Source organism: Aspergillus ruber, assembly GCF_000600275.1.
Source record: "Aspergillus ruber CBS 135680 unplaced genomic scaffold scaffold00014, whole genome shotgun sequence".
Taxonomy (NCBI): Eukaryota; Fungi; Ascomycota; class Eurotiomycetes; order Eurotiales; family Aspergillaceae; genus Aspergillus; species Aspergillus ruber.
In genome coordinates, this window is record NW_024467310.1 from 173,609 (window position 1) to 196,950 (window position 23,342).

The 23,342-nt window shown below is 50.0% G+C and overlaps 7 protein-coding genes across 7 annotated transcripts; 2 read left to right on the forward strand and 5 right to left on the reverse strand.

Moving 5' to 3' along the window:
• Nucleotides 1-1,851: 1,851 nt before the first annotated feature.
• On the reverse strand, nt 1,852-4,210 carry EURHEDRAFT_515587 (putative chromatin assembly factor 1 subunit B; the record flags this gene model as incomplete). Its single annotated transcript, XM_040786396.1, has 6 exons — nt 1,852-2,407; nt 2,456-3,497; nt 3,553-3,789; nt 3,845-3,947; nt 4,024-4,039; nt 4,107-4,210. The coding sequence occupies 6 exons, from the start codon at nt 4,208-4,210 to the stop codon at nt 1,852-1,854; spliced, it is 2,058 nt and encodes a 685-aa protein (XP_040638518.1).
• A 591-nt stretch (nt 4,211-4,801) lies between these two features.
• EURHEDRAFT_402944 (uncharacterized protein) lies at nt 4,802-5,815 on the reverse strand (the record flags this gene model as incomplete). The annotated part of the gene is made up of 2 exons (XM_040780181.1): nt 4,802-5,266; nt 5,324-5,815. The coding sequence occupies 2 exons, from the start codon at nt 5,813-5,815 to the stop codon at nt 4,802-4,804; spliced, it is 957 nt and encodes a 318-aa protein (XP_040638519.1).
• Nucleotides 5,816-5,959: 144 nt separating this feature from the next.
• On the forward strand, nt 5,960-9,094 carry EURHEDRAFT_412651 (uncharacterized protein). Its single transcript, XM_040781956.1, has 5 exons — nt 5,960-6,014; nt 6,070-6,109; nt 6,179-6,468; nt 6,531-8,704; nt 8,769-9,094. The coding sequence occupies exons 1-5, from the start codon at nt 6,005-6,007 to the stop codon at nt 8,979-8,981; spliced, it is 2,727 nt and encodes a 908-aa protein (XP_040638520.1). The 5' UTR covers nt 5,960-6,004; the 3' UTR covers nt 8,982-9,094.
• A 1,913-nt stretch (nt 9,095-11,007) lies between these two features.
• EURHEDRAFT_500909 (acetate uptake transporter family protein) lies at nt 11,008-12,676 on the forward strand. The gene is made up of 3 exons (XM_040785754.1): nt 11,008-11,788; nt 11,842-12,010; nt 12,067-12,676. Exons 1-3 carry the CDS (start codon nt 11,382-11,384, stop codon nt 12,388-12,390), a joined length of 900 nt encoding a protein of 299 aa, XP_040638521.1. The 5' UTR covers nt 11,008-11,381; the 3' UTR covers nt 12,391-12,676.
• Nucleotides 12,677-13,978: 1,302 nt separating this feature from the next.
• Nucleotides 13,979-16,694, reverse strand: EURHEDRAFT_479328 (uncharacterized protein). The gene is made up of 4 exons (XM_040785468.1): nt 15,452-16,694; nt 15,086-15,405; nt 14,924-15,039; nt 13,979-14,866 (listed from the first exon to the last, which is right to left on the reverse strand). Exons 1-4 carry the CDS (start codon nt 16,254-16,256, stop codon nt 14,074-14,076), a joined length of 2,034 nt encoding a protein of 677 aa, XP_040638522.1. The 5' UTR covers nt 16,257-16,694; the 3' UTR covers nt 13,979-14,073.
• A 1,186-nt stretch (nt 16,695-17,880) lies between these two features.
• On the reverse strand, nt 17,881-18,984 carry EURHEDRAFT_412661 (uncharacterized protein). The gene is made up of 2 exons (XM_040781957.1): nt 18,845-18,984; nt 17,881-18,788 (listed from the first exon to the last, which is right to left on the reverse strand). Exon 2 carries the CDS (start codon nt 18,483-18,485, stop codon nt 18,012-18,014), a length of 474 nt encoding a protein of 157 aa, XP_040638523.1. The 5' UTR covers nt 18,486-18,788; nt 18,845-18,984; the 3' UTR covers nt 17,881-18,011.
• Nucleotides 18,985-19,039: 55 nt separating this feature from the next.
• On the reverse strand, nt 19,040-21,618 carry EURHEDRAFT_500914 (ENTH domain protein). Its single transcript, XM_040785755.1, has 5 exons — nt 21,135-21,618; nt 20,834-21,071; nt 20,592-20,782; nt 20,422-20,533; nt 19,040-20,373 (listed from the first exon to the last, which is right to left on the reverse strand). The coding sequence occupies exons 1-5, from the start codon at nt 21,177-21,179 to the stop codon at nt 19,142-19,144; spliced, it is 1,818 nt and encodes a 605-aa protein (XP_040638524.1). The 5' UTR covers nt 21,180-21,618; the 3' UTR covers nt 19,040-19,141.
• Nucleotides 21,619-23,342: the final 1,724 nt, after the last annotated feature.

Below are 23,342 nucleotides of genomic sequence, written 5' to 3' on the forward strand. Positions count from 1 at the left end.
TATGGCCACTACAAACAATCCCCTCAGTCTTGACCTCGAAATCATATACGAGTCAACGAACGTCGAACAGAACGTCTTTTGATATCATGGCAGCCTACCTCCCTACAGACTGTCACCAAGGCCAGTTGATTCATAGCGTATCATTATTATTGGAAACTACCTCCAATCCAGCAGATACCATGAACAATGTAAAATGGATTTCACCACCATAATAGGGCTTACACAGGTAGGCTATGCATTGGATTATTTACCCTTTATGACTTCCACAGATCCCCTTGGACTCTACGAATGTAATAAATGTCTTCTGTAGAGGACATCTAAATGTCGAATTTCGGAAAAACTGATCCCTTGTCAGCCACTGAGACAACAGATGCAATGTCCAGTAACATGAAAGCCACATCAATCTAAGACAAACAACCAGACTTGGTCTTTTTTACGGCTCTCCACGGCTCTTTCCCCTCCGCATTATCCAATTGAGTAATCGTACAATAGGTTCCCGTAATAGGCATGACTACCAATCCGGTCAAACCTGTAGTGACTTAACTTTGGTTGCATAGCTGTCTTGCCATCTTTGACGTGCCCGGTTGGCCTCGACCTGCTAGACTTTGAACTCCAGGGTGAACCATCGCTTGGAGTACGGTGCCGGTTTTTTAGTTTGGTATGTGCTGGTCAAGGGCGGTACTTGTCGTTTGAATCAGTCTCTCGGCGGTGGTATCTAGGTCTGTTTCAGAGAGGGTTGTAGGTTCTGGAATCACTCCTCCCTGCACTTGTTGACCGGTTTTATCCTACTTGGCCTGCTCGTATGCTCTCTTTGGCTTCGGATTCTCGTTGCGTTCAGGCGAAGGTTCCATTCAGAGTATGTCGCTCGGTGATCTAACCTGTAGTGATTGTGATAGAGCTGGCATTTGTCAAGCAATTGGGACTGTCTGTGACAGTGAGATTGATAGTATACGTTTTCCCGGGTCGGCTTAATGACCAGAAGGTTGGTATGTCTCGTGGTAGACATCATTATAGTTGGCAGTGATGAAAGAAATTGGTGAGCTTTTGCGGTTGCACAGCGTGTCGCGGCCGAGAGCAGATGCCCACGGATGAATGTTTCGCTGGCTCCTTATAATTCCGACAATGATAAGCTGGAGAGCGAGGGCCATTGCAATGTTCGCACCGAAGCTGCCCATAATGCAATAAGGTTGGGAGGATTCACAGATTGGGAAGAAAACATTAAACCCAAAGCTGAAAAGAAGAACACGCCGTTCTCATCGAATCTGAAACGAAGAATAAGAAAACAAACCGCCTGGCAAGACAAAAGCATTTTCTTGCTATAATCACTACACACAATCACGGCGTACTTAAACAATCTATGAGGCAATTCGAGCTCAGTCAATGTGTCCGTTGCTGTTATCTGTCAGCGTTAAGAGACATCTGCTAAATGGCTACCGTGGGTTAGTGGGTTAGCGGATTATGTGGCAGTTTCCAACAGGCTGGTTTGCTTGAGTGGCTTGGATGTATGTACAACTCTTGCGTCACTAATTAGCTTGCCCTATGTAGATTATCTTCTATGCCCGGCTAAGCATGTTATATGCTACCTTGAATGGAGCCACAGAAAGAAGACATATAGCAAAGCGTGAGCTTCAACATGGATTGGACTGTATTGAACTTCAATCATATTTGATCGAGTCAAAAAAAACCATACAATAACGAAATAGGCATAAAGCAAGCAGGACTTAGATTCATCCGATTCAATTCACATCAACCCATTCGTAACCTAAACAGAGAAGATACATGCGTAACAAAGGGATATTAATAACAAGCTCAGTACAAATCTATGTTATCGATAACCTAACCTGAGAACCATCAAGGAGCGGGAGCTGAATCACTACCACCTCCGGGACCATCGGTAGAGACGAGAGTCGGCGCTATCCGCCTCTTCTTCGGTTGTTGCTCCTGTTGTTGTTGATCTTGACTCTCCTCTCTCTTGCCGAGGACGGTATTATTTGCTGTTGTGGTGGTGTTTGATCCGCTCTGCGAGACAGAGGACGGTGTTTGCGGAGGTGTGGTTAAAGGAAGAGTAGGTGGTTGTGCGGAATGAGTTGCTGTCACCGAAGGGACGGACCCGAGCGTTGGTGTAGGATTGTTGATCACGGAGGCTGATGATGCTGGGGTGGCCGAGTTGGAACGTGCCGGGCTAGCTGGGGGAACAACAACCTGGGCCGAGCTAGGTTGGGTTGTTGCGGCAGCGGGCGAAGCTGCATGTGGTTGTGTCGGTAAAGGGTTGGGTGTTGCACTCGAAGTAACAGGTTGAGATGCCGTCGTGGCTGTATATGTCTGTCCCAGTTCCCCTGGTGCAAAAGAAAGAGTGGAGCAGAACCCATCAGACGAGCTCATGACCAGTGTTAGGCCATCACCAGACCTGCGAACAGTTAGCTATTTACTTAGAATTAAAACGCATCTGACTTACCATGTCAAATCGGTAAAGGTTGCAAAATGCAGGTTGCTGACCACGCATATCGGTGTTTGCTGTTGGGTATCATATACCAGAACGGCATCCTGTGTGGCTACAGCATACACAACCCGATATGGCAATGAAAACACTGGGCTTGGGCTGCCGGAAGCGCCTTCGCCCTCTGCTTTCTTGGTATTTGATGGAGGGTCCATAGACTGCTTATCTGCAGAATCTGCGGCGACAACCGGCTCAGGAAGAGAAGCGAATGCGTCATCTCCAGACGAGGTATCCAAGGTGATATACTTGGAAGGCTTAAACGTTTGTCTCAGGGTATAGAGTATAGGAGAGCATTTGACTGCCACGGAGGGCTTCTTATGCCCTGGTAGATGCGTAAGAGGCGGTTTGTTGAAACCCCCACGCGTGTAGACATAGACCGTGTTGATGATATCGTCCGTAGTCTTTGAGGGATCGGTAGGAGATACGTGCGACGTCTTATATTGTCCCGCTGGCGTTAACAAAAGGCTTCCATCGGGGGTAAAAGTCAGTCGTCTAAAAAATGATGTGAAAGTCTCGTTGGCATATAGGTTGGCGTTCTTGATTCCTAGGGTGTTGATGCTAGGAGATGCAGCCTCGAGCGGTTTGACCGCAGGCAGTGGTAAGGATGATGCAGCAGGCGATGCTGACCGACGAAACGACGGAGAAGAGCCAAATGATGACCGACGGCTATGCGACACAGGCGGGGGATCCATTGGTAAATTCGAAGCCATTGGAGTCCCAGGCGTTGACGGAGCTGGGGAGGTAATAGCCGCTGAGCTGGTAGGCGCAGGCTTGCTCGTAGGTTCTGGAGCCGGACTGCTCGATGGAATACGCTTGGCCGGTAAATCCATCTTCAAAAACTTCCCATGCGAAGTAAGCGTGAACTGACCGTCCTTCGTCTTGAGGCTGTAAATATGGACGGACCGATCCGACGACTGTGTAGCCACAAATTCATTGAGAGGGTCCCATGCAACACCCTGAACATAATGCGAATGCTCTGCGATCTGCCGCACCATTTGTCCTATCCATTTCTCGATCAGCAACGATAACAAAGCAAGGACAGGGCTCAAACGAACCAGTTTGCGCATTATAAATCCGGGCGATATTATCCATGCTCCCCGTAATAATAAACACACCATCAGGCGACCAAGCCAAATCATAAATCTCTGCTCCCGACGACCGACACATATGCTTCACGCGCCAGGTTTCCTTGTCGTCCGATCGATCCTCTCCGAGCCCGCCTTGTGTCTGCAGCTCCGAGGGTACCCAGAGAAGGACATTTCCATCGTCTCCGGCAGATGCCAGCATCTCGCCTATTCCCCAGTCAATACCAACTATCACCAATGTCCAGCGAAGAGTAGGGCGTACCTTTCGGACTGAACCGGATCACATTGACGGCCTGAGTGTGCTTCACGAGCGTGCTTAGGTAGGTAACCTTTCGCTCCTCCTTGTTCGAATCCACTTTCCATAACTATTAATTGCTGTTAGACGACGGGACAGAATCACAGGATAGAAGGGGAGGCAGGTAGGTAGATAGAGAGGCATACCCGGACGTTATTGTCACTGTGAAGTTGAAATGATGCTGTTAGTAACGGCTTTCAAGCGAGACAATGGGGTGTATGGAACGCACTTTCCAGCCGTTGCTAGACGGCCTTTGCCATTGGGCTCAAAATGAACCGAGTAGATTGGCGCATTGTCATTGTGCCATGCGATGAGCAACGGAGTGGCCTTCATGTTGAGCGACAGCTGAGCAACTCAATATCCTCAGGTCGAGGTTGCTGCGGAGGAAAACAGGGAAGAAAAAGAAGTAGAAGTAGACAAGGAATTCGCCGTAAGAATTATCCTTGTCGATGTTTATTTAGTGTCGAAGAGGTGAAAGGCCGACTGATTGCTCGATGGACGGAGGTTCACTTTGCGATAAAGGACGATAAACAAGAGGCAGGGCCCGCCGTGAGAAAGAAGAATGAATGGCCCTGAGAGCAAGAATCATGACACGAGGAGAAGCGCGTTGAGAGGGTCAAGAGGAATCCATGGGCGATCGAGGAGTAAATTGGAAGAGATGAGGAGAATGGGGGGAGTCGTGATGTCGTTCCGAAAGACCAAAAACACGCGCCCGGCGAATGATAGCCAACGCGAAGTCAGCGTGCACTGTTATATTACCACTTCTACGCAGCAATTGAGCTGGGAATTCCATTATTGCCTCAAAATATGCTACCTTATCGATCAATCGTTTCATATCCGTAACAAACGCCATGTCCTGGCCATACAGAATGCCATACTAATGTACACGAGAAAATGAAATTATAAGAGAAAGAGAGAGAAATCCTACGTGACCCATCGTCCAATCGTCTCTCCAAACCAACTCGTCATCTTTTCCTGTCTCTTTAAGCGCGCGTCTTCCTGCGTCTTCATGAACGGCGCCGCTTCTTGCATGTACATCTTCCTCTGCTCCAACTGCGAGTTATGCGCCCGGATTTCCAGTTCCCGTTCGTGAGGCGTAAGCTGGTCAAGCGGTTTCGACGGTTTGAAACCGTCCGGAATCGACTCTCCTCCAGGGATCTCGACGGCTTTGCCCTTGGGGATCTGGCCCTGTGCAGTGGTAGTCTGCGCCTGCGGGTTGAAGAGGGAAGTGATTGGTGGTGGTTCAAGGCCAGCCTCTCGTGCCTGCTCGACTTTCTTTTCATAGTCCAGCATTTGGTGGTAGAGCTTGTCCGCATGCATCTGGATGCGTTCTTCTCTGTCTGCGTCCCAGTCGAATGCGGAAGTGTATCCTAGTGCTTGAAGGAATTTCTACTCATTTAGCACTTCTATTCGTAAGTCCGATTCAAATAGAGATGATAAACTCACCGACTGCGTCGTAAAACACCTCGAGAAAGTACCATTCTCCTCCGAACACATAGTCGCCCTCGCCTTCAATTGCTTCTGCCAAGTCCCTGTCTGGAAACACAAAGTCAAAGCCTCATGTTCCAACGCGCAATTCTCCATCGCAGCCCGATGTACCGTATCCTTGCGCTCCTTCTCCTTCCCAATCACCCGCTCTGCGCCTTTGAGTTCCGCGCCCTCCGACTCCGGAGGCTTGTACGTCTTCCATAGGTGCGCATACCGGCCGTCGGGGAAGAGAGAGGCAGAAGGAACACTGTTCTCGGACTCGTTTGCAGGTTGTGGTTGAGATTGTTGAGGGGACTGTGGTGGTTCGACGGTTTTGGAGGGGTCTGGAGAGGGGGTTTGTGTTGTCGGGACGTATTTGGTGGGAGCTTCGTGCTCGAGGTACTCGCGGAGCCCCGGGTCGAGGTTCTTGACGGGATCGTCTTTGTTGGAATTTCCCCAGAACCAGCCCATTTTCTCTGGTTAACAGTGGTTATCTGTATAAAAGTGTTGTAGTATTGCCCAATGGTGGTGTTTGCGGAGAGAAAATCATATCTCAGACTAACCGCTTTGGTGCCCGCCGAGCTGTTACGGAGCATTCTACATAGAACTGGACCAACCGCCATATCGACGCGTCAATCACGACGAGCGTCGCTCTCAGCCATGAATCCCAGTATGCCCTTGTCTAATTCGGATTCTAATTGTTACTGTCTAACTAATGGCACCAGATCGAGAGGAGCGGCTGCAAATGCGGCAACGCGGAGCAGCGTACGCGCATCCCGCGAAACAAGATTCCCAAACCAGATGAAAACAATAACTAACACACGCTTTCTGCAGATCACGAAAGCCGAAAGAAGTCGACTTTGGATTCTCCTTTGGATTAGCCCCCTCGATTCCTGAAGCGCCGCCGCAACAGCCCACGACTGCCCCGGCACCGCAACCACAAACACAACCTGCGGCCCAGGCTCAACTATCATCGCCAAAGACAGATTTACCGGGATCGCAAGGGCTTCAGCGGACACCGGGAAGCGCGCGAAATGCACGGCCGCAGAGACCTTCGACGTTTGATATCCCGTCGGACGATGACGAAATTGAGCTTCCGCGGAGTGCTAAGCGGAGGAAGATCGGTGCGTCGCCCCTTTCTATTGGGATACGTATTTGAGACTGTACGGTTGCTTACAATGCGCAGAGACGCCTACAAAGATAGGGCGATTAGGTGCGAAGAGTCGACTGTCCCGACCCCAACCGGTTGAATCGCAACGAAACGGTGATACCGCGGTTGCTGCGACAGAGAAATCGGATGGAATACCCGATGGTATACCTGGTCAGGACAAGGAGAAACCAGCAAATGAAGCTCCTGTTTCTGCTCCGACAGGTGTACCGCAAATACAACCGGAGATGAATCGTGAAGACAAGGCACAGACCGCCAAGGCGGCGCCATTACAGGGAGCGCCGGAAGTACAGGAACCGCAAGAAATCCAGAAACCCCAAGAACCGCAGCTGCAGGAGCAATTGGTCCAGGAGACAGCACCGGAAGTACCTCCACAACCTGTCGAGGCACCAGTCGCGGCATCGCAAGAGTCACCAGAACCCCCACAAGAACTCCCGCAAGAAGCGCCGCAAGAGCAACCACAACGGACATCACCACCTCAAGGCACAAAAGAGAAACGAAGAAAGCGGACCTCTCAAGAGCAGCCAGGCAGTGTCGCAGAAGCAGCTGCCGAGGCGAAACCGACACAACCACCGAAGGAACCAGCGATTCAGGACGAGGTACCACCACAGCGTACAATATCTTCCGATCATGGTGCAAAAGGCAAACGAAAGCGTCGAGACTCTCCTCAGGGGCAAGGTCCAGCGGACATCGCACAAGTATCTACGGAAAAGACAGAAGAACCGACACCACCGGAGTCAAAACCAGATGTCCAAGATACAGCCAAGCAACGGACATCGCCACGCCAGGAGGAAGGAAAGAGAAGACGTCGCGAGTCAGAGGGTCAGGCCGTTACAGAAGGATCTGCAAAAGAACCGGCTCAGTCATCGGAACCAGCAGAAGCACAACGGTCATCACTACATCAGGCAAACACAAAAAGACGACGTCGAGTGTCTCAAGAGAAACCATCAGAAGATACTACGGCAGTCGCCACCAAAGAGGTACAGGAGCCGGAGCCTGATGCTCAAGAGGCTGCACCAAAGAAACGAAGAGGGCGGCCACCAGCGTCTGCTCGAGAAGCTCAAGAGCAAACCCAGGACGTCGCGGAAGCAGTTACAGAAAAGACTCAACCTACCCAACCAACACAACCCGAACCTGAACCCGAACCTGATACTCAGGATGCAGCAATAAAGCCCCCGAAACGACGAGGTCGACCACCTGCATCTGCTAGAGAACCTCGAGAGCAGCCAGCGGAAGCAGTCACAGAAGAAATCCAACCAACCCAGCCAGCAGAACCCGAGCCGGAGACTGAGGAGGCACCTTCGAAACCCCGGGAGAAGCGACGAGATCGACCATTCGCTGTTCAGCCTTCTGACAAGGGTAAAGAGCCTGAGAGGGAGGTCTCTGATGAAGTGGTACCAGAAGGTCGAGGTCGTCAAGGGATAAAGAGGCCTGAATCCAAAGCTACGGAAGAGCCTAATGAAGAGATCGAGGAGCCTCAACCGGACGATACAAAAACCCGCCCAACACCAAAGCCCGGAAAACGAGGTCGCCCAGCCAAGAGAACTGTTCAAGTTGAGCAAGAGTCGCAAGAATCCGAGGAGTCTGAACAGGAGCCGGAACCTGAACAGGAACCCGAACGAGCTGAGCCTTCTAGGACAGATGACACACAACCCACAGAGCAAACAGAACGCCCTACACGAAAGAAACGCGCCCCCCGCGGCGAAACCGTCCCAGTAACAGTCCACCGCCTCGCCAACATCACAACCCTCGGCCGTGCCCCCGTCTACGACTCTTCCGAAAGCGAATCAGACACCTCCACCGACGAACTCACCCAAAGAACCAAACACCCCACCCGTGGCGGCGTCAACCAAGCCGATGTTCTTAACCAAATCTGCCGCGAAACACTCGAAAAGACCCTCACAACACTACAAACTGGCATCACAAACGAAACCAACCCGCAACGCAAAGCAGAATGGACACGCAAGAAGAAAGCCGTGGAAGCGTTCGGATCAGAGCTGGAAGGCCGGCTGTTCGAAATGAGCGAAATGCTCGATAGCAACTTCGTCCTGGGCGTGCAGCTGCGTCGCGCTAAGCGCGAGATGATGGACATGCGGAGCCGGTTGTACCACGTGCGGCGGGAGCGCGAGGCTATCGCCGTACGGACGGATGGCGTTCGACGGCGGCATGCGGAGGAGGAGAGTGGGCGGATGGTACGTCATTTCCCTTCGTTCCAAAGTTTAACTGAGCTCACCGTGTATGCTAACTGACTCGTAGACCCGGACAAATATCAACAACAGCTTGCACGGGCTCGAGCTTGCCGTGGAGCGTCAGCGGCCGGATGAGGACGAAGCTCCGACCAGTGGACTGGAGTACCTGGTGCGAGCGGTGGGAGAGGAGGTCAGCTCGCGCGGTGACGGGGGAGTACTGCATCGCATCAAGGCGTTTAACGCGGAGTTGGAGAGGGCAGCGCGATGGTTAGAGTCGTGATTGCTATGCCATGTACAAGTACAGAGTATTGGTTTTGATTTTGCTTGATACCCATTTGGATAATTTGACATGCATCTACGGAGTACATACTACATCAAGAGCGTTGGGCGTACATACAGATGTTCTGCATCCTTTCATCCTTGCGCATCGTTACCTGTCCACTCTGTAAGATCTGTAGGTGGGTTATCCAGCTGAGTTGTACAAGTACGAGTTGAGCTCAGCTACTAACTTCCGTATCTAGACAGCTGCATGGCTAATAGTACACTAGCGACTAGTCACACCCTTCAAGTCAACTCTATCCCACAACCTCGCAGATCTCTGCTCAACAAAATCTGTGTTTGAATGTACGGATTGCGTAGATTGCTCCGTAAGGCGTCTGTCGGTGAAGCTCAGCACGTGGAGCTAGAGAAGCTACTGTGCACAAGTGAAGCTTGTTTAACCGAGCTGCCTGTACGAGTTAGGCCTGTCTACTATAAGTGAGCATACTACACCATGTTGACGGAGATAGTGTTCAAGTTCAGACCGCTCTTTGGTGCGGAAAACTCTGCCTGGGAACAATCACAACCAAGCCAATGCCAATGTACGCACAGAGCATCCAATTTCATAAAGAATTTCCATAGCGTAAAAAGCCAAGCAACTCCCCGCTATAGTCCATTCCTACACGAGCAAGCAAGCAAGGCAGTAAACAACAGCTCTCCCCGCTGATCGACGAGCATCACATCACATATCACCTTCCTCTGCTCCGTAGGCCACTAGGCTACTTTCCCATTCAGGACAAAGAGAGACACAGCTGTCTCAGTCCCGTCTGTCCATGTCCATCATCCATCATCCCCACTGCCGAGTGTCCTCCCCGCGTAACTTCGTATAACTCAACGCTTCTCCACGGCCATGGCAGGCTTGGAGAATCCTCCGGGAGATCCTGGAGAGGTGATTCGTTGGTTGCCACAACCTCTCAGGTTTTCTCCAAGGAATTGTATCATTGCTCCGCTCTTGGAACCTTGGTTCGAGGGGAGGGAGGATGCGTTTGGATTGGAGGATGAGAACCGTACAAGAGGTTCCGCTCCGCCGAACCGAAGGATAGCATTAGCCGGTGGTGGCACTGTTGTAGCGTTGCAGGGTGTACGGAGTACTCTGTAGAGAAGAGTATTCTGTAGTATTAACTAGCTATTATTCTGCAGGGATAAGGCGATAGAGTGGTTGTAGCCGAACTACCATCTTGTGCAGAATCCTGTAGTACTACTGGTGATCTAGTACCAGTAGCGTATTATACTGTGTGCAAAATACCCGTAGACCAAGTACCGGTACATCGGGCTGCACCCTGAACCGAGGACGGAGCAACGGAATGTGCATGCATTGCATTTCGGTTTACCACACATAATAATTCACTAAAATATCCCACCCACACAGGACAGTTCCTCGTCTCCAAACCCCACGGTGATCCCCAGATGAACCAGTTGTCCAAGCACTATAGTTACTCTACTCCAGAAATACCATAAGCACAACCGGAGTCGGTACCTGTTCGGCAGTCATTTGAACCGATTCCGTGGTAAATAAAATTACAAATTAGGAATCATTCACCCAAAGTGGACCGCCTTGCGTCGTGCATTCTCTAGTAAGTGAGACTCTATTATCCGCGGGCTGAACCGTCTGATGTTGTGTCAGTTTTGGAGTGCCGTCTCCTGTAGATCGAACTGCGGCAGTTTTTTGCATCTCCTCGACTATTGTACGGAGTACTCTGTACAGTTAGAATGTCCGACCTGCACACGCACGTAATTAAACATAAATAGTATCTTTCCCTGACAGCTGCCACAGCCGCCGTTGGTTCAGGGATGTTTAATAACGATGAACATGCCGTATTTGCTTGTATGCTTGTATACACGGGCAATAGGATAGGGGGACTTTACCGGGGGCCCGTGATCGGCCTCGCGTGTTCCCCGGAAAGCCGCCAAGTGGTTCCGTAGTCAGAGTAGTCCCAATTAAAAAAAAATATATAATAAAAAATAAAAACCCATCCAGAGAATTGCAGAAATGCAGAAATAGTCGCCCAGAAGTTAAATACCGGCCGGCGTCCGTTAAACTTTGCATTATCCACTGTTAGCATTCAGCTAGTGAGACTTTGTTGGTGAGTTAACCTTCGTTCGTCCGTTGCATTTGGCATCTTATATATTGCCTGTCCTTCCCTCGTTCCTTCCACATCCCTTCTTCATCTCATCTTCATATTTTTGCTGTGCAATTCTCTTACCTTTTTCCCTTTTACCTTTTTTTCACGTTATTTTCCTTATATTCCCTTACCTTATATACCACAGCAGTGCTGTGTCCAGCTAGCTGGTTCTTGTTCTGACTCTCCAAGTGAGACTTTTTCATATCCTCAGAAAAAATATAATATAAAAAAATATTATAATGTCCGCCGAAAACCAATTCGAAAAGGACGTTGGTCCTGCTGCCAACGACACCATTAACCACGGCGATGCTCCCGCTAACGGGGCTCCCGCGGCTCCCATTCTGTCCGCTGAGGAACACGAGGTTGCCCGTGCTGCTGCCCGTTTTGGTTATGGCCCTCTGTCGCATGTCAACACTGCTGAGGCCCGTTTGCCCCCGTTCGGTGGTGAATTCCAACCTGGTCTGTACAAGCCGGTTGAGGGTCGCAAGTTCGCCAACCCAGCTCCTCTGGGCCTGTCGGCTTTCGCCTTGACCACTTTTGTGCTTTCCGCTATTAACATGGGTGCTCGTGACATTTCCGAGCCCAACATTGTTGTTGGTCTGGCTTTTGGTTATGGTGGTCTTGTCCAGTTGCTTGCTGGCATGTGGTAGGTTTCCCCGTAAATTCGACGCGACGAAATTCGGATATTAACTCGCACAGGGAAATGGCAATTGGTAACACCTTTGGTGCGACTGCTCTCTCGTCTTACGGTGGTTTCTGGCTCTCGTTCGCCATTGTCTTGACTCCTGGTGGTTTCGAGATTATGAGTTCGTTGGAGGAAGCCGGTGGCGCTACTATGTGGAACAACTCGTTCGGTCTGTACTTGATGGTGAGTTTTTCCCTGGCCTTACCTTTTATTTTTTTTTCGCCTTCTAACGACAACAGGGATGGTTCATCTTCACCACTATCCTGCTCTTCTGCACTCTCCGCTCCACTGTCGCTTTCTTCCTGCTGTTCTTCTTCCTCGACCTGTGCTTCCTCCTGCTCGGTGTCGGATACATCCAGCGTGACTCCCAGAACCAGCCCAACAAGCCCGTGCTCATGGCCGGTGGTTTCTTCGGTCTCCTTGCCGCCTTCGCCGCCTGGTACAACGCCCTCGCCGGTCTGGCCGACAACAGCAACAGCTTCTTCATCATCCCTGTTGCTCACTTCCCCTGGTCGCCTACCGGTCGCACCCGCCGTGGCAAGACCGACCGTGAGCAGGCTTAAATGCCTCGCTCGTGTCTTCTGTCGCGTTTGCGTGGATCAATCAATGAAAGTATATATATGGTCGTAATTTCGATACCCGTCCGTAGGAATGACTGAACTGCGGATATTCGACCTGTGCTGATGCAGATACGTGTTAGCATATTTGTTTCTTTGTGTTTTTCCTTGTGTCTGTCAGTATAGTAATAGTGTTAATGTACCTACTGTTAATGAACTGCTGCGAATTCGCTGTCAATATATCTGTTCCTGTCATCAAGTCAATTCTCATGGACTTACCTCAATCCGCTCCCTACAAAGTAGGGCCAAGTATTCCGTACAGTACACACATGTACAGGTACTCCGTACTTCCTGACCGTGATCGTACTTCGTCACAAATCATATTCCCTGCACCCACAACCGTACCCACACTGTAACACCGGTCGGTCCTCGCATGGAGTACTCATGCATCGTATAGATTGCCGGCATCGCACTACTGCGGTCGTATGACTCGTGGTTGTCGGTTTTTAAGCCACGTAGCCTGTATCCCTGTCTGTCAGTCATTTAGTTAGTTGGTTGTCAAGCTGTAGCTTGTCAATTAGTTTCACAGTGTGTCAGTGTCGTGCTGTGAGTCCGTTAGTATGTATGTTCGGAGTACATGGTACAAGTACAGGACTGATTGGTTAGTTGGCGGATCAGGTGAATCATGCACAACATAGAAAATATATGAACGAAACGAAGTACTCCATTTATGTATGAGCAACGAGTGCCTGTATACAAAAGTTATGCATAACAACAACAATCGACACAAAAAATGCAGATATAAACAGTCAAAGCCACCAAAACAAAAACCATCAGAAAACGAGGCGAGGAAGTCACTTTACTTATAATAAAAGGCCCAGCTTGCCCAGCCCAATTATTAGCACTACGAGTTTGATATGAAACAATCTCGGAAATGCTTCGGCATCGGCATGCTTCGGTGTTTGTTCGGTTACTGTCATTTACTTTAATTACACTGCACATAGCGGGTACAAATGGTAACCTTACGAGAGGAATACAAGGAGAACTCTCGGTCTTTGTCGAAATCGGTGGTGTTTGTTCGGTCCGAGTGTTCTCCTTCTCATAGTAGCTGAGCTCTAGGCTCTGTGAGGGCCGTCAATTGGCTCAATACTATTTCCTATTTCTATCTGCCCTAATTATGGGTCTGTTCTATGGGCCTTGACGGAACGGATGGGTACATGTCTGCCATGTCATGTCGTTCCGTGCTTTAGCCGTCCGTACACTGTAGTCGTGGTCGTGGTTGTGTGTAGTCCTGGCTAAGTTCCATGGTATACAATTAAGTTCGGCGATGGATGGGAGGGTTTTGTGGTGTGCTTGGCGAGGGCTGTCATATTGCACGGGCGCGAGTATCTTTATCCAGAGTGTGTACGAGTAGAGTAGAGTATGGAGAGTGTAGGGAATTGGTATGGTGGGCAGTAAGGGTGACATTCCGGCACCGTTGTGGATATACATGTCGCTCATCATCTCCCGACTCATAGCCCATAGTCCATAGCACTACGGATATATACTCAGGGGATAAATAGGGGATACGTATATACTTCGGAATTCTATAACTCCGAGAAGACAGATACAGTCATTAAATATGTATATTTACTATTATCTATACACCGCGCACTCCGTATGTACTCCGTATAAAGGATGTACAACAGACTACACGACCGGGTCATAACTCATACTCATACTCATAATCTCATTCCAAACTGCCCTCACAACCCCCAGATACTTACGATCCACGTAATAAAACCGCATCAACAACCCCCTCAGCTCCTGCCAAGTACTAATCCCTTCCATCCTGACCGCGGCCGCAAGGCCGTTAATGAAAAACGACCGCTCGCTGGGCAGGATCTGGCTGCTGCACGTGCCGATGAAGAGTAGCCATATCAGGAGGTCTTCTTTTCCTTTTCCGTGCTCTTGGTTATCAGGGGAAGGGGAAGGGGTGTGGTAGCAGCCTGCGGCGATAGTGGATTCGAGGGCCATTCGGAGCGCGGCGATGGGTTTGTTGAAGACGGGCCCCATCATTGGGTAAAAGTCCCAGATGGCGGTGTTGTGGAATAAGAGGCAAGCGAGACGGACGCAGCCCTCGAGGGACGCGTCGCCTTTTGCCTGCCCGGATAATGTGTAGCGGTCGCGATGGAGCGAGTATTCCACGTGCAGGACTTCGTTGTTGAAGTAGTCTTCTGTTTCATCGGTGAAGTTGTGGGATTGCGACTGCGGACCTTTGATCCATTCCGCGTACCAGGTCAGTTCGCGGAGGTCGTAAATTATGCTGCACATTTCAGGACTGAAGGTGCCCGGGAGTGTTTCAATTAGGGTGATGAAGCGGGAGGCGAGGAGGGAGATTTCGTGGGTTGGGGGGATTACGGAGAAGGTTGTTGGGCGGGGGGAGCGGAGGAATGGGAAGATGGGTTTGGTGAATGCCATGCAGGCTACGCGGATGTCGGTCCTATACATATTAGCTCGTCGTCAAATGTGTGCTGATAGGCTGGTGGGATGGCTTTACCATGAGATCTGGAACCGGACGTCAGGTGGAACATCGGCAAAGCTACTTCGTAGCGCGACCATCTGTCGCAATCCTGCGAGATGGATTTTGACATAGTCTGGGTTTCCGGATGCAATCTAAACCGTTAGCCAAGGTCAGAGTACAGTATACTGGGGTGGCTACCTCAATAGTAAGTAAAATCGAAACTGCAGCAATCAACTCGTCACTAGCCGCCTTAATCGGATCCGACAACCCCTCGTTCACAAGTCGAATGGTCTCTCCCCGATGATGAAATGCATCGATAACCAAAGCGCTCGAGGCTTGCTTGCTTGGATCAATTATAGGAAACTCCCCCGTCTGCAGGGCCGCGCTCGACGCCGCAACGCATATACCCGCATGCAGCGATGCCGGGTCGTCCCGTACTAACGACGCCCAGTGCGCCTCAAGTTTGGGCCCTGAGCGGTGTTGTAGTGGATATGCTTGGTGGGTCAAATTCGTGAGGACTTCGGCGCGTTAGTAGTAGTTCATGATGTCTGCGGACGAACTTACAATTTTGAAGATGATGGAACATGCGATCTGACAATGGTGTATGCGTCATGCTAAACGGATCTTTAGCACCCTGTCCAACATACGCCCACGGCTGCGCAGCCATGACATCCCCAATATCCTTCACAACCACATTCGCGACCTCATCCTGCACCCCCGGATTATCCACTTTCTCCGCCGTCGCAGTCGGACTTGTCCGTTTCGCACCAGGCGAACTCTTCCCACGCGCAGGAGGGGACCGACTCGCCTTCCCGCCCCCACTCCCATTCCCACTCCCAGCCGCCGCCGTAGCCGTCGTCTCAACGGGCTGAAACGCCAAATGCTTCCACGTCTTGCTGCTGCTATACCGCTTCGTATTCTCGCGCTTCTTGCGATTATGCTCGGACATGACGTGTGAGCGGATCCGTTTCAGGGTTTCCTCGCGCGTGCCCTCGGAGGCAGACTGGGGGTCCGTATGGACCCAGAAGAGCGATGAATTTGAGCGGCCACCTGCATTATTGGCTTTGCGAGGTTTGCGCAGCTTGGTGATGGCATTGGGGTTTTGGGTGGTGCCGGTTGTGCCGGTAGTGGCTGGTGGGGGGCTTGGGTTTTGTTCTGGCGATGCGCTTGTGATATTTGATGTGTTTGCTGTGGATGAGGCTGTTGATGGGGGCGTAGGACTTGTTGTCGGGGGTGTAGTAGTACTGGGAGCAGTTGTAGTCGGACTAGCCCACGCAGCGGGCTTGGCTAGCAAGGGTAGAACCTGTTCGTGATGGCCGGAGGCAAACGATCGCGCGGTGAGATTTTGGGTATCCATATCCGTAATCATCGATGCGTGAGTCGAGGCTTATCCTGAGGCTGTTCACGTAGGTTGATGTTCAGCGGTCATCGTTTGTGCCGGAGGGTGTCTGTCTATCGGAAGAGGATTGGAAGTGCTCGACAACTGAAAGAGATATATATACAAGCAATAGAGGGTTGAATATGTACAGCAAAGGAACACGAGAGAAGAAAGGAAGATGTGGAAGAGAAAAGGCTAGAAAAAGACCAGAGGGGGATATCGATTTGGACCGGGCGGAAAACGGACGGACGTCACTTAGGCCGAAAGTCGATACACCGTTTGAAGCGCTTTATGCAAATTATTATGTGAGGCTCTGCAGTATTTTCGTTTTCTCCGACACTTTAAAGCACAAGGGACAATGCTAATACCGAACAACTACTGCTTCGAGTCATCATCCCGACTTGATACTCAACATCCGGAACGCGTGGCGTGTTTCAAGTTTTTCCCTCGCCGTGTCCGACTCCGAATCCAGATCTTATTCCCGATGGTGGATACTCTGCAGGGTGTTCTTTAATTAAACCGCTTACTGTCATTCGTGCTGTATTAGTACTATGGGTGGTGTTCGATCGGTTTTGTTAGTACAGCACTGTGCCTTGCTTGTGAATAGTTATGTACATGCATGCATTCAAGCGTCCGGATTTTGCGGATGAACCCGAGTCACCTTAGCTGGACCAGTAACGATAGAATATCGTAACTAACTAGGTATACATACTCTGTACTCCGTAGAGGATTCGGCGGCAATCGAAGTTGTAGTAGTAAACTGCCACAGTGGCGGTGCACTCACCCCCCTAAGAAGCCAACCCTATACAAATCCTCTTAAGTACAGGGACTCTGTATACCTATGTCTAACAACTAGCAGTCAGCACTGTGTTGTTGGCCCTAAAGTGTCCTCCACAGCTCTTCCGATACAAAGACAAGGTATCCCTACCGTGATTCAATCCGCAGTACAGTAAGCCAGACAAACAAAGCGGTCAGTCTTTACTACCTGACGAGCAGGTATGGCAGAGGTAGCAAATAGGTCAATGTAGTCATGCTTGAATGCAGGTGAAGTAATGGTTTTTGCTCGAGTGACAGGAAAGAAAGCAACCATCAAATGCGTAACGATTGTTCTGCTATTAATAACCTGGGTTCGTTGTCTGGAAGAGAGGGAGACAGATCGGTTGGCTTACGACCGAGTCCTGCAAGAGGAATGGTATTTTTTTTTCTTTTCAGTTTTGTTCTGTGTTAGGTATAGCATCTACCTCATATAAATTCGAAAGTAGCACGCTGGGAGGACCTAAGGGGGAGGGACGAAGAGAATGGAATAGCGAGAGGCTTGTCCATGAGCGGCAAAAATCGAGCTCTTCTACATTGGCAGCAGTGCACGATTATAGGCAGAGAGCTCAGGAGTAATTCCATCAGCAATTTTCACAGGTAGAAGCTGGCAACGCAACAGAGCTATGGGCGAATGGGCAGCTCCTCGAAGCGCGCCAACAAGTCAGCTCTGCTGGCGACGCAGCGAGAAACCACAGAGGCAGAACCAGAGCTGCGGCAGCCCAAGGTGTTTTCGCCGAAGTACTGATAGGAATCGAGAGCAGAGATTTAGATTTAGAATTTTAGTGAGAAGGATTAGGTGGTATCTATTTGTGGGTTTTCTTTGCCTTTGCTTTTACTGTTGTCGTTGTTGTCGTCAGAAACATACTCAACAGGCTTGCCTTAGTTGGGCGTTTTGCGTCTCAGAATATGAAAATTCTCAAGTTTACAATATCATGGCATAACTTCATAAAAAGCTTCATGAACAGTAGCCTTTACTGTTAGAGGGGTTTGAATGTGATTGTAGAGCAAAGAAAACAGACCGTTGGAGACATAAGCGCAAGAGAATACCAAGACGCCCGCCTTTTCCATGCCTGTTCCATAACAGCTGACAAACCACTCTGTACAACCCTTTTTTGCCAGCAGCGGAAAAAAACGCTCCTCCTCAGCCGTGCAAGACTCCATGAATTCTCGTCGAATCTCATCGTATTCCGCTGCACGCATTAGATCCACTGACTCGTCTGTAAGCCAGTAGGGCAGCTGTATCATCTCAATTGACTTAGAACACCGCCATTCCAAGTCGACGATCGAGGTGAAGTGCCAGTCTCTGTCGACAAGGACGTTGCTTTGGTGGGGGTCTGTAAGGGCAAGGACGAAGGGCCTGCAGCGCAATTCTCGGCGAAAGAATGTTGGGAATGTCGCTCGCATTGCTGTTAGGACGGATATTTGTAAATCAAGTCGTTGATATCATTTATTTCATTGGTTTGGTGCTGGATTTGGCTATCATACATCCCTAAGATGTCTGACATGAGTCAACGGTGTCGCAGGTGTAGTCTCGCGGTATGTCAGTCGGCATCTCCTTATTTTCTAAGTCCTAGACTTCCAGAGTAAGAGGGCGGTTTCTCAGTTTTAAGAAACCGTTGCTGTTAGTGATAAAAGAATCAATCACAGGTAGGGGAATGCACGCGACGCTCAGCATGATTTGCGAATAATCACGAAGAAATTCTTCCTCTGTGTACTGTTGTCAACCTGCTGCGTGAGGAAAGGAGAAAATGTTGCTGTCTCACAAACGGAACATAAGCGCAATCAAGAGTTAGGGTAAATTGGTTTTCGAGTAGTCACGTAGTTGGTTATTATGTACGTGCTTTTGATTATCAACAGCCCGCACTGCGAGCTTCTAACAACATGCTAAATCTGTCAAATGTAAATGTATAGTGCAAAGTATAGTTAAAAAAAAAAAAAAAAAAAAAAAAAAAAAAAAAAAAAAAAAAAAAAAAAAAGCTCACATGAAAAGAACAGAATTACAATAGTACACACGCAAGAAGAAGCAATGAACGAAGGAAAAGACCGCCGACAGCGACACGCTATGTCATACCCGGCCGTGGAAACACTGGCACCGTATCCAACTGCTCATAGCCGCCCATCGTGCCCTGCTGGCCACTAGCCTGCCAACCCTGTCCAGTCTGCTGGTTGACAAATGCACTCTGCCGGAATGGATTCGTACTGCCGGTAGGGTTCGGCCGGAGAGGTGCTGCAACAGGAGGCTGTAATCCTTGTTGAGGAACCACGGTTGAATTGCGCGCAAACGGGTTGGTTCCCGTGCGCTGAGGCTGGATGGGTTGGGCTGGCGCTTGGGACGGTGATGAGGGCTGGAGGTTGACGCTCGACATACGCCGTGCAAACGGATTTGTGCTTTGACGGTTAAGCTGTGTGGCGGAAGGCATGGTCGTTCCCGTAGGTGTGGCCATTAGCATTGACTGCCTAAACGGGTTGGTGTGCTGTGGCTGTAGCTGTTGAGGTTGCTGCGGTTGCTGTTGAGCTGGGAAGGACGCAGCATTGCTCTGCGGAATGGGCGCCAAATTGCTTTGGTATCCATAGGACTGTGGTTGTGGGGAGTATCCGCCGAAACCAGCACCCGTGGGAGTAGGCTGAAGAGGCTGTGGGACTTGTGGTTGTGGTTGTCCAAAGGGGTTATTTGCGCCAAACTGATTGAACCCAGTCTGCTGCGGCTGCTGGAAACCCGTCTGTTGTGGCTGTTGGAAGCCGGTCTGCTGAGGTTGCTGGAAGCCCGTTTGCTGAGCATAAAAGCCGGTTTGTTGTGGTTGGAATCCGGTTTGCTGGAACTGCATCGCCTGTTGGTATTGCTGCTGCTGCTGCTGCTGCTGTTGCTGGAGGTACTGTTGCTGTCGCAATTGGTTCTCTTGCACAGCGGGTTGCTCAATTGAATCGAAAAAGTCAATCAAGTCCGTCTGTTTCTTCTCGGGCCTGGGCGCTGTTTGAGGGCGATTAGGCGTAGTCTTGGGACTTGGCGGAGGCCGACTGCTCGGTCCGTGACTCGATTTTGCGCGGCCTCCATTCTTCTGTGCCAGATATTCTCCTCGCCGGATATCAAAATCGGGATCGTTGAGATCGTCTTCAAGTAGTCGTGTCAAGTCCGTGGAAGCGTGTTTGAGCTTTGGTATTTCCAGTCTTGTTGCGCCTTCGAATCGTCTTGCAACTCCAAGGTAGTTCACCACTTCTTCCGTTTGCGCAGTGAAGGTCTTGTATATCTCCAGGGCGCGCTCGCTGTCGGGCCTTGACATTTCAAAGTAATGTTCTGTAGTTGCGTGAGTACAGTCCATAATATTTGATCAGTAAAACCTACCCAAAACATTGATTGTACCCTCGTTCATGACGGCATATAGGGTCATGAGGTCGAGCACGAGCAGACGAAACGCTGTCAAGGAGACTTCGTTTTCGACATCGTCCACCAATAACTGTAATACCATTAGCCACGCTTGGACAACAATGATTCAAGTGAAGCTGGCGGCTCACATCACAGCGCAATAAGGCCCAGATTTGCTTTTGAATCATTTCGGTTTCGCGCAATAGACCCTTGTCCACTGTCAACCTCTTCATTCGTCCCTGTCCGCTCCGCACATAATCGGTCTTGGTATCTTCGAATACCCTGGCGCGCGCGAGGAGATAGTCGGCGTATCTCCGGATGTTGTGACCCTGGTGCTGTACTGTTGCCAGTCAGCAGACGCCTCTCCGCTCTTCTGCGTAATATTACCCACCCTCTGAATATTGACTAATAGCAAGCTTGCTCGGATTGTCCGAGAGGTAATGCAACGTAGCGTCCAATTGACCCTCTCGAATCATCAGATGGATTACAATGAGTGCCTTGAACACCACCGTCCATGTCGATTCGCGAAGTCGAATATGCAAGGTTCGAAAGATCTCTGCAACGCCTGCATCGCCAGTATGAGTCGCTACCAGGATATTCTCGATGTATTTGGATTTGGGTGCCGCAAGCTGTCCGCGCAATCAGTATGCCTTGCCAGGGGTAGAAGTATTGAAGCGTAAGTTATGACTGACTTTAACTTTGGTGGCCCCCTTTACGGATTTTTCGAAATTTGACATGGTGGCTGTCTTCTTTTTCTTCTGTGGTTCTACCTTTTCCTTCTCTCGGGGTTAGGTTGGGCGTGAATGCAAATCAGGAGTGAATGCCACAGGTTTCAGATCGGGAAGAGGTCGGAAGGAACGAGAGGGATGAGTGCGCGGCGAAAATGAGGATGGTGTACTGGGTATATTGCGGTTTCGAATCGAAATTTCTATAGTTTTTTTCCGAGAAGCATCGTTCGCTAGTTTATTGAACCATTGCTAAGAACAGGTGATGATGCGCAGGTTGTCGGGGGGTACGGAGTAAACAGCAGCCGGACGACGGTCGGGAGTGTCAGCTTGAGGGTAGATAGGGAATATGCAAATTAATAAAAGTATGCACGTCGTATTAACTCAAAATGACGGCGAGAGAATATGGAGCAAGAGAGAGAGGAGAGAAGGAACGTTGGTTCGGAGCAGCTCAACGGCGGTGGAGCAGTGCACATTAAGACTAAGTCAGACTAAGCCGGGGTCGGGCTACTGCATCCGATCCGATCCTGCCAGTGATGCAAGGCGCCTGTCAGCCTTTTATATACCGTATCTATATAGCGGCACATTCCTTATTTGGGATATGTTTCTTTGTGAAGAGCCTAGATCACAATTGACTTGGTGGCTTGTGTATACGCGATTCAGTATGCAGAGATATATATCCCGTCCTATAGGCAACCACTTCTCCCGACATTCTCCCGGCCTAGCATCCATATACCGTCATTTGAAGAACCTGTTAGGATCCAAAGACTGCGCAATAACCTAAGCTTACTGCTAGTGATACTGCAGTAATCGAACCTGGTGATGGCATCAAGCTGACAGTATTACCCCGGACTTGCTCGTAGATTGCCCGACGATCACGCGCTCCGAATACACATCTGATTCGTTGTTATATCGAGCCTTCGTGCTTTGTATCTGAGAGAATAACCAATGGGATACGCCGTCAGACAACCTAGTCTCAAGAGACAGGAGAAATCGCGGGGTTGACTCCACGTTCGTAGGATGCCGTTGATTCGCGATGCGCCGCATGCGTCGCCGAGCACCTATGCACAAGGTATCTTGAACCATTACTCCGGTGTAGCCTCTCCGTGGTTTCGTCGGTTGACTTACTCAAATGGGCATATTAACCATCTCCACTGGCATTCTGGCAGCAAAACGAAGGAATACCAATGTGCCAAAGAAAGCAAAGATTGTGAAGGTTATAGCCCAACTCACATAGTAGTGACCACTTTGAGACACAATCCAGTCACCGGTCTTGATTGATGAGGGATAAATAGAAAGACAGTGACTACAGTCTTGCGCAAGCGTTAGTTATTTCTTTGGAACACACCACGGCCCAGGGAGCAAGCAAATTACGCGACACACCCTCGCATTCACTATTCTATAACACTTAAGATGAACATCTACTTTGAGGATGCGTGCAACCCCGACGCGCAGAGGATTGTGCATCTATGTTGTCTTCACTACGTAAACACGGTTAAATTTAGAGTCGAGGATGCAGCACGACTGAAGAACTGAGCTACTCTCCTCGTTTACAGCTTCCTTCTAGCAAGATAGCCTCGCGGACTAGAACTGCAGCTTCGCTATGGACTCTCTGAGCCTTACTGAGACTCGAAGGCAGATAAATTGGAATAATGCGTACAGAACCTTCCTCTGTTGCCTGTTTCGGTTCTTCCGTCGTGATCGGGATGCTTTCAGCGAGGTCTTTCGCTCGCTCTTCGGCCTGAGCTTTACGAACAAAGAACTATATGCCAGGCTGTCGACACAGTGGCGGGACATGAGGAGGAAGGGTGATCCAATATGGCACCAGGTGCATGTTGAGGTTCCTTTCCCGCCGCCAGAAGGTCCATGGCTGCAGATGGTTTCAACAATAAAAGAGACAGCTACTGCTAGCGGTGTTTCCCTGGTTGAGAAGAATATAGATGACATTGACGTCTCAGGCTTTTATTTGAATACAAGACAAGTGCGGCGGCCAGCTTCTCTCCAAATATTTCCTCTTCAGATGCTCGTTGATACTTCGACATCGAATTGGACAGTCTCTGTAGACGTGGATACTCCTTCGACTCAGGCACCAGGTATGCAGTCCAGTTTGTCCTCCCCGTCTTCTGTGTCTAGCCAGCCAGAGGGTCTCTGTGAAGCCGGCGGAAAGATTTGTTT

Coding starts and splice junctions, on each gene's coding strand:
- EURHEDRAFT_412651 (XM_040781956.1), top strand. Junction 6,110..6,178: donor ATGCGGCAACGCGGAGCAGC/GTACGCGCATCC, acceptor CGCTTTCTGCAG/ATCACGAAAGCCGAAAGAAG. Junction 6,469..6,530: donor TGCTAAGCGGAGGAAGATCG/GTGCGTCGCCCC, acceptor TACAATGCGCAG/AGACGCCTACAAAGATAGGG.
- EURHEDRAFT_500909 (XM_040785754.1), top strand. CDS start 11,382: ATGTCCGCCGAAAACCAATTCGAAAAGGACGTTGGTCCTGCTGCCAAC. Junction 11,789..11,841: donor CAGTTGCTTGCTGGCATGTG/GTAGGTTTCCCC, acceptor TAACTCGCACAG/GGAAATGGCAATTGGTAACA. Junction 12,011..12,066: donor CGTTCGGTCTGTACTTGATG/GTGAGTTTTTCC, acceptor TAACGACAACAG/GGATGGTTCATCTTCACCAC.
- EURHEDRAFT_479328 (XM_040785468.1), bottom strand. CDS start 16,256: ATGATTACGGATATGGATACCCAAAATCTCACCGCGCGATCGTTTGCC. Junction 15,406..15,451: donor GTTCCATCATCTTCAAAATT/GTAAGTTCGTCC, acceptor AACGCGCCGAAG/TCCTCACGAATTTGACCCAC. Junction 15,040..15,085: donor CGATTTTACTTACTATTGAG/GTAGCCACCCCA, acceptor CTAACGGTTTAG/ATTGCATCCGGAAACCCAGA.
- EURHEDRAFT_412661 (XM_040781957.1), bottom strand. CDS start 18,485: ATGCGAGCGACATTCCCAACATTCTTTCGCCGAGAATTGCGCTGCAGG.
- EURHEDRAFT_500914 (XM_040785755.1), bottom strand. CDS start 21,179: ATGTCAAATTTCGAAAAATCCGTAAAGGGGGCCACCAAAGTTAAA. Junction 20,783..20,833: donor TATTAGTCAATATTCAGAGG/GTGGGTAATATT, acceptor GACTGGCAACAG/TACAGCACCAGGGTCACAAC. Junction 20,534..20,591: donor GGGCCTTATTGCGCTGTGAT/GTGAGCCGCCAG, acceptor ATGGTATTACAG/TTATTGGTGGACGATGTCGA.